Source organism: Xiphophorus maculatus, chromosome 1, assembly GCF_002775205.1.
Source record: "Xiphophorus maculatus strain JP 163 A chromosome 1, X_maculatus-5.0-male, whole genome shotgun sequence".
In the NCBI taxonomy this organism is placed as follows: Eukaryota; Metazoa; Chordata; class Actinopteri; order Cyprinodontiformes; family Poeciliidae; genus Xiphophorus; species Xiphophorus maculatus.
The window spans coordinates 7685962-7698530 of NC_036443.1; the positions used below are offsets into that span (position 1 = coordinate 7685962).

The following is a 12569-nucleotide window of genomic DNA, read 5'->3' on the forward strand; positions in this document are numbered from 1 at the left end:
CAAAGCTGACGTTATCGCTCAAACGATAAACATCTTGTATTAGAAAGGGTGCGGGATAAAATGGTGAAAGGTCTGAATTGATAAACAGGTGTTGTATTTTACCCAACTCTCGTCATTTTCCTGTCTCATTTGAAGTAAATCACCTTAATGAGGCCTGTGCAGCAGGGAATCAACACGTTACCGCCTGTTGTTTGTCAAGCGTCAAGAACACATTTGAAGACGTCTGTGTGCCGTGCTCCAACAGATCTGACATTTTGCTTTGATGATTTTTCTCCAGCTCCTGCTCAGTCAGCTCCAGGAGCTCTCTGGCACACCTTTTCTCTGCCGGCTTTCCTGAAATCCTTGACTGCAGCGGGCAGGTGGCAGAAGTCCTGGACCCAACTGAACCTATGCCCTTCGATCCTCAGCGGGAGGAGGCTGACCTTTTACAGGGAAACCTGCTGGTGTTTGAGTTTCTGGCATTTACCAGGTGAGGTCTGCAGTACTGTGACACATACAGCAGCACTGATGATGCTGACTCTTAGCAGCATCCTGTGTCCTCCTGAACAGTACAATACACACACCGTATTCTCTCCATATTCAGCATACGGATCGAGATAGGTAAAAAAAACCTTCCATTTTGTCACATTATTAAAGCAACAAACTTGCCTGTAATTTAGGATTTGTTGTAATTGACCAATACACACACAAATAAAATATGAAGTGAAACAAAAAACGACAGATGAAATTCACTTTTAAAGTCAGGGCATAAAAGATTAACAAAGATATGCTTTTTACATATTTGTTAAAATTATTATGTCGTGACAGTAGAAGATGAGACAGATGAAAAGATTGCGCTCCTCCACCTCTGCCCAGTGTTACTATTGATATCTGAAGAAATGCACCACTCCTGGTCAACCAATCAGAACCCAGAGGAGCATCTTGGTTTGATTCATGGAGATGCTAAATATGGATGGCAGACTTCATTGTTGTCAGCGTATTAACAACTTAATCCTTATTATTATCTGCCACGGTTGTTGTTTATCTTCCTGCTTCTGCATATCAGGATGCAGAATAGTGACCTTTGTTGAGTATCGATGACTTACAGGTCAGGTGAATGCGACCTGGCCATATAGAAGCAGGTCATATTTAGAAAAATCTGATATTTACATCGTGTTCCAAGTTATTATGCAAGTTATATTTTCTCAGATTTTCTTAAATGGTCAATGCAAATGATGGTCAGTATAATTTTCAAGTCCTGAACTATTACAGTATAAATCAAATTTTACTGAACAAAGCTCCACATGAGAACAGTATTTTTTTCAAAAATAAAAAACTCAAAATCACTGTTCCAAATTATTATGCACAGCAGATTTTCTAAACATTTTATGGATTATAAAGAACTGCAAACGGTCATTCTTTGAATGTGCAGCATTAAGTGGTCCCATGTGCTAAAATCAAAAGCTATTTCAATCAAAAACATCTTAACAGACTGAGTTACATGTTAACATAGGACCTTCTTTGATATCACAGCACAATTCTTGATCCATTGAACTTGTGAGTTTGTGGAAAGTTTCTGCTTGAATTTCTTTGCAGGAAGTCAGAAAACATTCCCAGAGCTGCTGTTTTGATATGAACTGCATTCCACCCTCAGACCTTCTGCTTGAGGAAACTCCAAAGGTTCTCAAAAGGGTTGAGGTCAGAAGTCAAAGGAGGATGGTGACCACACCATGAGTTTCTCTAATTTTATGCCCATCGCAGCCAATGACACAGTGGTATTCCTTGCAGCATGAGATGGTGCATTGTCATGCATCAAGATGATTTTGCTACTGGAGGTACGGTTCTTCTTTGTGAAGAAGGGACTCTGAAGGGGCCGACCAATGATTCTCTGCCCATAACTTCGGCCCAAAAAATTACTCCACCACCTCCTTGCTGACGTCACAGCCGTGTCGGGACGTGGTGGCCATCCACCACCAATCCACTACTGCGTCCATCTGGACCAGTTGCACAGCAGTCATCAGTGAACAAGTCTGTTTGAAAATTAATCTTCATGTACGGCTGGGCCCACTGCGACCGTTTCTGCTTGTGAGCTCTGGTTAGGGGCCCAGTAGTAGGTTCATGCACCACAAGCCTCTGGAGGATCCTCCACCTTGAGGTTCCAGAGGCTTCAAATAACTGTTTGCTGCTTTGTAAGGGCATTTTAACAGCTGCTCTCTTAATCCAATGAATTTGTCTAACAGAAACCTTCCTCATTTTGCCTTTATCTGTACAAACCATCTTTGTTCTGAATCAGCCACAAATCTCTTCACAGTACGACGCTTCAGTTTTCATTAAATATCTAATGTTTTCATACCTTGTCATACGACACTACACTATCTGATGATTTAGGTCAGCAGACAGATCCTTTCTCTTTCCCATATTGCTTGAAACCTGTGGCCTGCTTAATAATGTGGAACATCCTTCTTAAGTAGATTTCCTTTCATTGAGCTCACCAGACAAACTAATCAACCAGCTCTCTGAAATTAATTATAGTGATTCAAAGAGCCCTGACATACAATACCATCTATAAATTTAATAGCACAACAAAAAATGGAATCTTTATGACACTTAAAATCCAATTTGCATAATAATTTGGAACACGGTGTAGGACCACATATCCAAGTGACTTGGATGGCATTTTTAAAAATCTGATCTGTGTTATTTAGACCGTCATGAAAAGAATGGATACAAGGTGCGTAAGGGCAAAAAATTAGGATTCAGGTCTCGTCAGGCTGCAGAGTGAATGTAGTGAAAATCTCACTTCATTCCCACTTAGATTATTTTATTTGGGGGAAAAAAGCAAAAACTGTCACTCCCCTTTCATAATTTTGCACAGCTTTGTGTTGATCTGTCACATAACACAACATATCACATCCTAATTAAATACACTGGAATGTTTGGTTGTAATGTGACAAAATATTTAAGGAGTATGAAAATCCACACAACATTGCTGCATTAATCTGTGGGCGAGTTAGAATTGATGCATTGTGACAGAATTGATTTGTCATTAATTTACAGTGTAAAATGAACATGTCACATGATATAAACGTTTAGAATGAAAAGTAGCAGGAGGGGGATCTTATTTAGTTTTCCTCTTCTCTCAAAAATCAATTTGTTATACCATAAGCATCAATCGACCATCCATACAGATACCTCTTTAAACACAAAACAGGCAATGTATATAAAAATAACAAAAAAGTAGATACATTATTTTTGTAATGATATAACACTACTGAGTCAATATACTTCATCACATATTGATCACATTTTATATTTTATTATTTTCTTAAAAGTAAAAATTGATCTAGTCTCTTTGGTTTCTTTAGACAGATTGTTCCACAGAATTGGTCCATAAACAGAAATACAATATTCCATTTGTTTTGTTCTGACTTTGGGTTTTTTAAAACCCAAACAATTAGAGCACACATTTCTTTCTGTCCATTAAACTACTGGCCTTTTATCTGCATTGAGGAATTGATATTGTAGTTGGACATTTGTTTGATGGTTGAGGATAATCTCCCACATCCTGCCTAGACACCTTACCACCTTATATATATTTTTATATATATTTCTTTCTTTTTGTCTTCTACAGAGAGACTTCAATTCACATAAGTCCTCCACAAAGTCCTACCTGTCAATTACATACCCATACATGGCATGTATGCTCTGTATTACAGAGACGCCATATTTCCTGTCAAATCAGGCAGAAGAGCACCTGTGTCATTGTCCCATCAGAGAAACCTATCGAGTAGTCGTCCCATCTGACAGGGGCTGACAGTGACAGGGGGCTGCTGAGGGATGTCAACAAAGGCCTTCACTTTTAGTGTCGTTCCATCAGCAGTCCTTTTCATTTGTCTTGGCTGTCACTGACTCATCTGCGCACTGCTTTGACTCATCGTACCAACCTCAATACTGTGCAACTTTTCTCCGATTAGAGGCTTGATACATGAAACTATTTGCATCGGTTATTTATGGGTCTTTGGATTTATGCCTTTTCTGCTTGGAGCAATTACAATCAGAACCTCTAACTGACAGCATGTACACGTGGACCATTGACAGATGGGAAATTACACCAGACTCATATGCCCAAGTTAAATATTCAGACTGAGGGCTGAGTTTCATATGTCAAGTGCTTTCATGTTTCTGCAAACTCTTTTGAGTCTGAAAATGCATGTTTAGGTCAATAAAATGTCTCACCTTGAATGATTGATCACTCTGTCCAAAGTGCTTGTGGTGCACTCCTTAATGACATGTTGCTATGCATTGTTATGGAAGTTTGAACAGGAATGGGACGCAAAGATCCCAAAGACTAATTTGAGACATTTTTAGAGATTACCAACTGAAATGTTGTGCTTTTTTAAAACTTTCTCTTAATAATTTTGATATTTGTATGTATTCATAATTACATATTGATATATAGTCATCATTAACATTGTATTGCAGAAATATATATATATATATATATATATATATATTTTTACCTTCTCTTTAAATTTCAACCTCAATGTTATGCAATAGACTAACTAAATGTGTTAATCGGATTATAATAGTATCTGGAAAACACAAGATTTTAAAATTGTTCACAAGTAAAAATCTTAAAAGTGTGGAGGACATTAATATTCAGCGCCATTTAAGCGTCTGTGCAATTGATTCGCTTCAGTGAAGAACTCAATAGACCTATGGTGACTCCGGAGTAGATAAATAATTATTTTTTGTGTAGAATAATTACTCATCATAAAGCTAAATACAGAGCAATCCTGGACGAAAACCTGTTTGTTGTAAGACTTGAGACCTGGGTAGATATTCTCATTTCAGAGAATGAGAATAAAACATCCCTAAACGTACACCAAACGCGACAATGAAGTTGCTCAGTTTCAAGCGTATCCATTGTTTAGAATTACACAGTCAAAGTCCAAACCTAATTTTAAAATATGGGGAATGACTCGGAAATTTGCTCCCCAATCCAATCTGTCTGACACTGTGTGTTGAATGAAATGAAATGTCAGTATTACAGCAGAGAGGTACATTGTAAAGACTTTCAGTTGTAATTTCAACAAAAAGTGGTTCCACAAAATCCAGACTCAAGGTGGGCGAAGACAAATGTTTATGAGTTTTCGTTTTTGTACAAATATGTTAAACATTCTCACTCTCCTTCCACGTCACAATAATATAGTGCTTTTTGTTGGTCAATCCAGTACTTTGAAGTGGGTAAAAATGTGAATAGTTTTATACGGTTGTGTTTTTCTGTAGCCTTTTACAAATGTTGGTTTAAAGAAAAAGTCATTTCCGAGAACCAATGTGGAGTTCTGCAAATTCTTAGCCGTCCGCTGTATTACTGAGACTGTTCCAATTTGTTGGTTTTGTGCAAATTAAAAGTCATGATAAAGTTTAACGTCCTGGCCTTAGTTTTACACTGGGACCAAAGCAAAATGCCTATAAAAAGTATGACTAATGCAAAAAATCTTGAAGCTTGGTACAATAAATTCCATAGATGTGTTATTTGGTATAAACCTATTATACAGCTCAAAAAAACCTATTTCCCTGTTGTTGTGAGCGCAGTCAGGCTTGGATTCCATAAAGGCTCGCAATTTAATCACATCCTCACTGCAGGCAAGGTGAGAAATTTCGATTCTGGTATTGTTAAAGTATAACAGCAAATGTTTAAAGCCTGTGGGTAAGTTACAGTATTCTCACATAAAAAGCTGAAGACCATGCAACAAAACACAGTATGGATTTCTATCTCAGATTTAATGACGCGCTGGTAAGAAAGCTGATTTAATTCTTCGACTTCTTTTTCAAAGCATTCTGGAGTGCTACCTGAACCCACACACTCAAGCTTACAGTTAATTGCAGATCTGTGTCCTTCTCTGTTGAGTGGGGCGAGGGTGGGTTAGCTACCTCATAATTATGACAAACAGGTATGGCAGGCATTAGTTGTTACTGTGCAGTAGTATCACTGAGACAAGTTAGGACGCTGCTGCCAAACGTTGTCATTTTCTTTCTGTCTCAGGTTCTATGATTATCAATCGCATCTTTCAACAGGATGCATCTCCACTCTGAATCTGCTTTTACAATGGAGCATAGCGACCAATTGTTAGCAAGCCTGTCTTTGGATTAACTTCCACTTTAAACTGTGATGTTCTAACCACCTGTTTAGTTTCAGTGCTGCTTCCTGCTTTACTTTTTCTTTTAAAAATAATTAAATATATTAAAGCATAAATCTTTTTCTATTCATCAGCTGAAACAGCTGAGCTTTTTTCCTGAGTGTTTTTTTTTTTCAACAATTCACTGCTTAAAGTTGCTTTTTGCAAGCTCACTGGGAGTCTTTTTGGGTATAACTTAATATTGGAGTGTTGCATTGAAAATTTGCAACAGTGTGTGAAATTGCACTCAGAGGGAGGCGTTTGTGTGAAAAGCAATACAAACCGCTGGGATTTTCTTAGTCTCAAAGGCCTCTTTTTCCTAAATGTGATTCTTTCAAAACAAAGGAAGGATTTCATTTGTATGAACTTGAATGGAGGTATATTTATGCACCGGCTTCTGAACACTACTTCCTCTTTTCCGTTGCACAAAAGCTTCCTGTGATAAGATTTTAAAGCCATTTTTATTTAATGTTTTTTCCTTAGAACTCTCTTTTATAAACCATTTTCTGAAATACAGTTTACTCTTAGTAGTATATGCTATTTTTTTTATATAGTTTTTGTTAAAAATAACTTTTTTATAACTCGGGAATCCATCACATCTGATTACAACCTATTTTTACATGTTTTAAAATATTTCACATATTTTTGTTCTTTTCACAGAATACCAGGAGCAGGAGTTGAAAGTGACTGGCCTCGCAACATCTATGTTACCTTCCAGTTTTATCGCTTTCCCCCTGTCACCTCACAGCAACTTAAGCTGTTGACCAGCGATAAGGTTCGACCCAAAGCTAATGAGGCACTTCCTTGTGTCTTAGCCACTATCAACAAAGACGGATCTGTTAATACTGGTGAGACTAAAAGGCTGAAAACATGATTTACTCTTCCTCGCTGTTGTTTACATGTATTTTTATGGAGGTCTTTCAGGTCAAGATTGGCGTTTTTGATTTCATAGTTTTTGTCAAAATATCTTTATGTATTTTTGTAATAGTGCTTTTCATGATGTAAATACTGGCTGTTTTACCTTACCATCAAAAAACTCCCTGTCCCTGCTCATAATAGGTCAAACCCTTTTGCAATCCCTGACAATGACTAAAAGATTACCATCTCCACTTTCCTTGTTACCATTGTGCATTAATATCCTTGAACTGTAACCATGTTCAGTGGTGCTTTGAGGTTATGCAATGCTCCAACACTTCTCCTTCAGTCAGCTGAGTGAAGTCTGAGTCTATTCATGTAGTAGCTAATGAAATGGATGAGATGTTACAGCTTCTTACAGAATGTGATACTGAGCACACAAATGACCCTCCCCCACCCCTTTCCACATTACCCTCAAACTCATACACCTACCGATGTCTTTATTCCCAAGACACTCTCCAGTCCAGCTCTGTCAATATTTCCCTGTCTATTTATATTCGCCTGATCATCTACAGACAAATGCTCGACTGCAGAGCCTTTTCTTCCTTGTCTTAGGAAATAACCTCAAAGGTTATGATTTAACAAGATCCTAATTTGTTTTTTGTTTCCTCAGATGTCGATTTCTGATATCTTTGTTCTTAGCTGCTTTATTTTATTGGCTGCAAAAATAACTTTTTATTTAAAAATGGCTTAGCCTAACTGTAATAAACAAATGTATATAAGATTCTGGAAAATGGCAGAATAAAATGAAAATATTGCAATGTTCTTTGTAGATCTGATGCCTTTGAATAAACTACACAAACAACTGAGAGAAGAATTCACAAAAAGACATTATAGAAAATCTTACACTCTTTCTTTTACGTTTAGTGATTTTTCCTGACTCGCTGCCAGAGGGATTCCTGTGTAAAGCCCAGTCCATCTGGAGTCCAGAGCTTTGTGTTCAGAGATACTAGTCCCTCTGGATTTTGTTTGGAAAGCTGTCAGAATTGAATTGGACATCTAAACCAACTTTTAGTCCTTTAAAGTTTTCAGAAAAAGAAACTAAAACCACAAATTGGTTACTCATTACTTAAAAATGAAAACTTGCTCAAAACTTGATCCCTAAATCACTTTTTATACACTAATAGTGTATATAAATGTCCCAAATGAAGCTGCTGTACTTCACCTGTTATGATCTGCCAATTTTACACATTGGCAGTATAATTGAGATTCTTCTCTAAGGCCTCTAATATTGAGTTTTTGATTTTGTATCCTTTTATGCAATGTTACCTGCTGGTGTTTCCAGGACTTTTTTTTTTTTTACTGAGATCAAGTTTTTTAATTTATTTATTTTTACAAAACCTTTTTATTTTTATAAAACCTTTTATTCAGTCATTTGCTGACAGCAAACAGACATATAGTTAGTTCTCAAAATAGCCATAAGTAATCACCTGCTGAAATGACTCCTCCTTATTTGACAAATCACTTACTGCACACGATATCAGTCATTATTCAGTATATTAGATTATATTAAAAAAAATTATATTTGAATTATCTTTAAGAAAATAACACAATAAATAACATAATTCATAACATAATTCATTTTCTCACTAATTTACCTAATTTTTTATTCATGTTGACATTTCTGTGAAAGATTACAATTTAAGGTTGGGCTTATGGATAAGGATTTATATTCATAACCTAGACAATTCTGTTTTTTAGGTATACTACATTGCATGCACCACGGTTTGTGAACACCTGTGGAATTCAGCGTCCAAAGACTGAATTCATTTCTTTTAACTGTTATATGCGAAAGAGAAATATTTAGAGTGAGATGAGAAGAGAATTGGAAGAAAACTGGATCAAAGTTTTCTTCTTTTAGTTCTATATTTAAAAGCTATTCAAGTTGAAATCACATGTCAAACTCAAAAGAAAGAACATGACAGAAGCAATCAAACTTCAAATGATTCCTAGAATTGAGCTGGTTCGACTTGGAGAAAACTGTCTAACTGTGAAAAATACAAGGATTTCAAACAAGGCGGCAAATTGTTGAGATGTTTCTGACTCCTTCACGGATTCAGATTAGAGATTAGAGTTGAGATATCAGCCTCGACATTTTGCATCATTGACCCTCTTGTCTTTAAAATAGCTCTTACCTTCTGGAGCATAGAATGAATCCTCGAATCATGTCCTGTGATATGATACTATCAGTCGAAGGTAAAACCAAAAGCAGCTTTGAAAAAACGGTTTCATTTATTTTGAGAAAAAAAACTATCTAAGCCAATGTAACCCCTTTGTAAAAAAAGTATTCACTCCCTTTGTTATGTCATGAATGAACTATGAGGAGCCACATTTATTTGGAAACCTAAATTTAATTTCTCAATACTTCCAAACCCGTTGTGTTGGGTCTATTTTAGTTACTAACCTGCAAGGAATCAACCAAAAACACAAATTGCTTTTCTGCAGAAGAGGAGAGCAGAGCCAGACGCAGAGAACCGCCATTAAACACTGTCTGGGGTCAACTCTTCGTCCCCAACTGACTTTTATTATGATTACAAGGAAGGAGGTTGGGCTTTTTTATACAGTCACACAAAGAATTGATCAAAGACCTTTACTACAGGATGTTCTGGAACCTTCTGTGGACATGCCCTTACAAGGCACGAGGCTGACCATTACCAATCAGTTTCACAGGCAGCTGATAACACAGGAATCTGTAAACGTTTTTAGCCTCCAGGCAAACATCCTAAAAACAGGTAATAGTGTACAAAAGAAAGAAGTCAAGTAAACAACACAAAAATAATAATATGAAAACATAACCTTTCAAATAAACTCATAAGTAAATGAACTTAGATAATTTTTCTAACATGTTGGATCAAGAAAGTACTTAAAAGAACCAGACAACATGAAGGAGGTTGAAAGATCTCAAAAGGCAAAACAAGATGCTCCGACTTCAGGAAATTTAAGAAGGAAGGAAAAACAAATTAGTTGACAACCAATCAAAATTATTCCAAGAGCACATTGACTCACTCAGGCCACAAGGGACATAAAAGTATTGCAGGTCTCAGTGTAGTTAAAGTTATTGTTCATAATTGAACAACAATAAACAGAAAGAGCAAAGACTGGATCCATGCCAAGTTTACTTCTGAATTCAAAGGCCTGTCTTACATTTACCAATAAGTCTCCATAAACTGTTGTGAAAATATGGACTGAGAAAAATTTGACCATATCATCACATCAGGTGTAAATGTAGCAAAGCATCTCATAAAACGAGCATCAACAGTTGAACACTGTTGTGCTTGTAAGCTTAAAGCACGACAGAGTTAGACAGCAAGTCAAATAGCCAATGCACACTGGCAAATCTGAACCTCTGAATAGCTGCAAAACAAACAACAAACATCATCATTTTGGTGCGGTCTATTCGAAGTCTTAATTTAAATCCAATTGAGATGCTATGAAATGATCATAAAGAGGTTGTTCATCCTCAAATCCTGCAATGTGGCTGAATTTTAAATATTCTGCAAAGAATTACTCCACAGCGATGTGAAACACTCATTGGCAGTTATCATAAAAGTTTGATGGCCCGTGCTGCTGCTAAAGATGGCACAGCCAGTGTTTAGCTTTAGGTGGCAGCTACTACTGGCTGGGTTGGTTTGGACAGCTTTTTATCTTTATTAATGAAATAATTTAAAAATGGCATTTTGTTTTTAATTTGGTTAACTTTATGTGATATAAAATTTGGTTTGATGATATGAGACACTAAAATGGCGGCTATTTTTTAGCTTATCACTTTTGCTTCCCACAGTTTCTACTATGTTCCCTCAGAGCTGTTTAAAGTCCAAGTGTGTTAAAAAGTTTGCAGCCACTGTTGAGTAACAATCCCATTATGGTGTTTGCTTGGCCAAAATAATATATGTCTTTTTGGTAGGTAATAAAAACATTGACCATCTAGGCTTCATAATTCTCAAGCTGACCATTTAAATGATCAATGCTTTTTAACTTCTCATAGTGTACATGCATATTATTTTGGATTCATTTAGATCACAGGGCACAATGTTAAATAAATAATTTGCAACAACTGGAAATGAAATTTTGTTACAGTAATGTATTATACAGGCTGATGTATAAAGGGTTTTATTTCAGAGGTAGAAATAAAAGGATTCCTCAGCATGTCCCTGATTTTGTCTGATCTTGAAGGCGTGTTTGGAGCTTTTTGCTTCTTTCTTGTTTCCCCTTGTGGGAAATTCAGATTGAAACAAAGCCAGTTTGAGCCACAGACAATGTACCAACTAAAGAGGCATTATATATAACCAGCTGGCCTTGTGTGTACATGTGTTGTACACACAAGGCCAGTTTGTGACACGAACAGATTTGTGTCACAGACTAAATGAAAATCAACAACAGTATTTGCTTTTTTCTCTTAGGATTTGTAAAACTGTGAGATGTGTGTACATATTCATTAAAAAGAACACATTTTTACTAATTGAAACCAAACATTAGATGATCTGTTCTGTAATAGATAAGTTGGTCTTGTTGGAAAAACAAGGTTTTTTGGTCAAAGGGTAACTTAGACATCAGTAATAACTGATACCATCTAAAATGCAGTAAAATCAGAATCCTACAGATAGTTGCTTTTATGGTTCTGCTTTCTATCTAAGCTTAAAACTGTCTCACTTTTGTAAAGGTGGAAATGTGATAAATCTTTAGTTGCAAGTGCAATTGGGTGAGACAGACCAGTTTTTATGTCTTGAAGTTTTAGTGTTCTTTCTATGTTTCTGGTTTAGCTTTGTCACAACAGTTATTTAAAATGGATATTTGGTTGCAAGAACTGAAAGCTTGATTTGTTGTTTGGTATTCACTCCACTAAGTCAATGCTTTAGCTCCTTCAGCAGGAATTACAGCGATAAGGCTCCTGTGTTATTCTTCTATAAATTTTGCAGATCTTGCCTTAGGATTTTTGGATGCTGTTTAAAGCAAACCTGCTTCATATTCTTCACACTGAAGCGATAATGTGGAGCTAAATGTGCTTAAACTAGATGCTTTCAAGGTGTGTTCTCATAAACCTCTTGGATGTTGATTTAGTTGTGTGTTCATCAGGGTTATTATCATGTTGAAAAATTTCATCTCTGCCTAATTGTTTTTTTTGGAAGACTGAAGTATGTTTTTCTTTCATTCAATAACTTGTTTGGATTTCATTTCTATTTTCCTGGTGATGGCAAACATAGCTGTAAGAGATGATATCTCTTGTGTGATATTAAAAGACCGGTCTGTTTGTTGTCAAATTGAAGCCAGTCTTGTCCAGTTTTAAAATATTTGCTTTGGTACTGACACCTACTAAAAGCTAAAGGATTTTCTGTATTTCCCCTAAACTGTCCCTACATTCTTGTCTCATTTGTTTGATCAAGTACCATGGAGTCTCAATTGATATATAACAATTCATATACTGAATGAATTGTTATATAAATTAAGATGCATCTGATATCCCTAAATCAAAGCCTTCTGTAGAAGTCACATATA

The 12569-nt window shown here is 36.2% G+C and overlaps 1 protein-coding gene across 1 annotated transcript in view; it reads left to right on the forward strand.

Annotated features, from left to right (window-relative positions):
* The window catches only part of nphp4 (nephrocystin 4), a 174259-nt gene that overhangs the window by 105764 nt on the left and 55926 nt on the right, over positions 1–12569 (forward strand). The window contains exons 14-15 of the mRNA XM_014473925.2: positions 278–469; positions 6822–7009. Of these exons, the coding sequence (XP_014329411.1) occupies positions 278–469; positions 6822–7009 (380 nt within the window). The remainder of the gene's footprint in view (positions 1–277; positions 470–6821; positions 7010–12569) is intronic.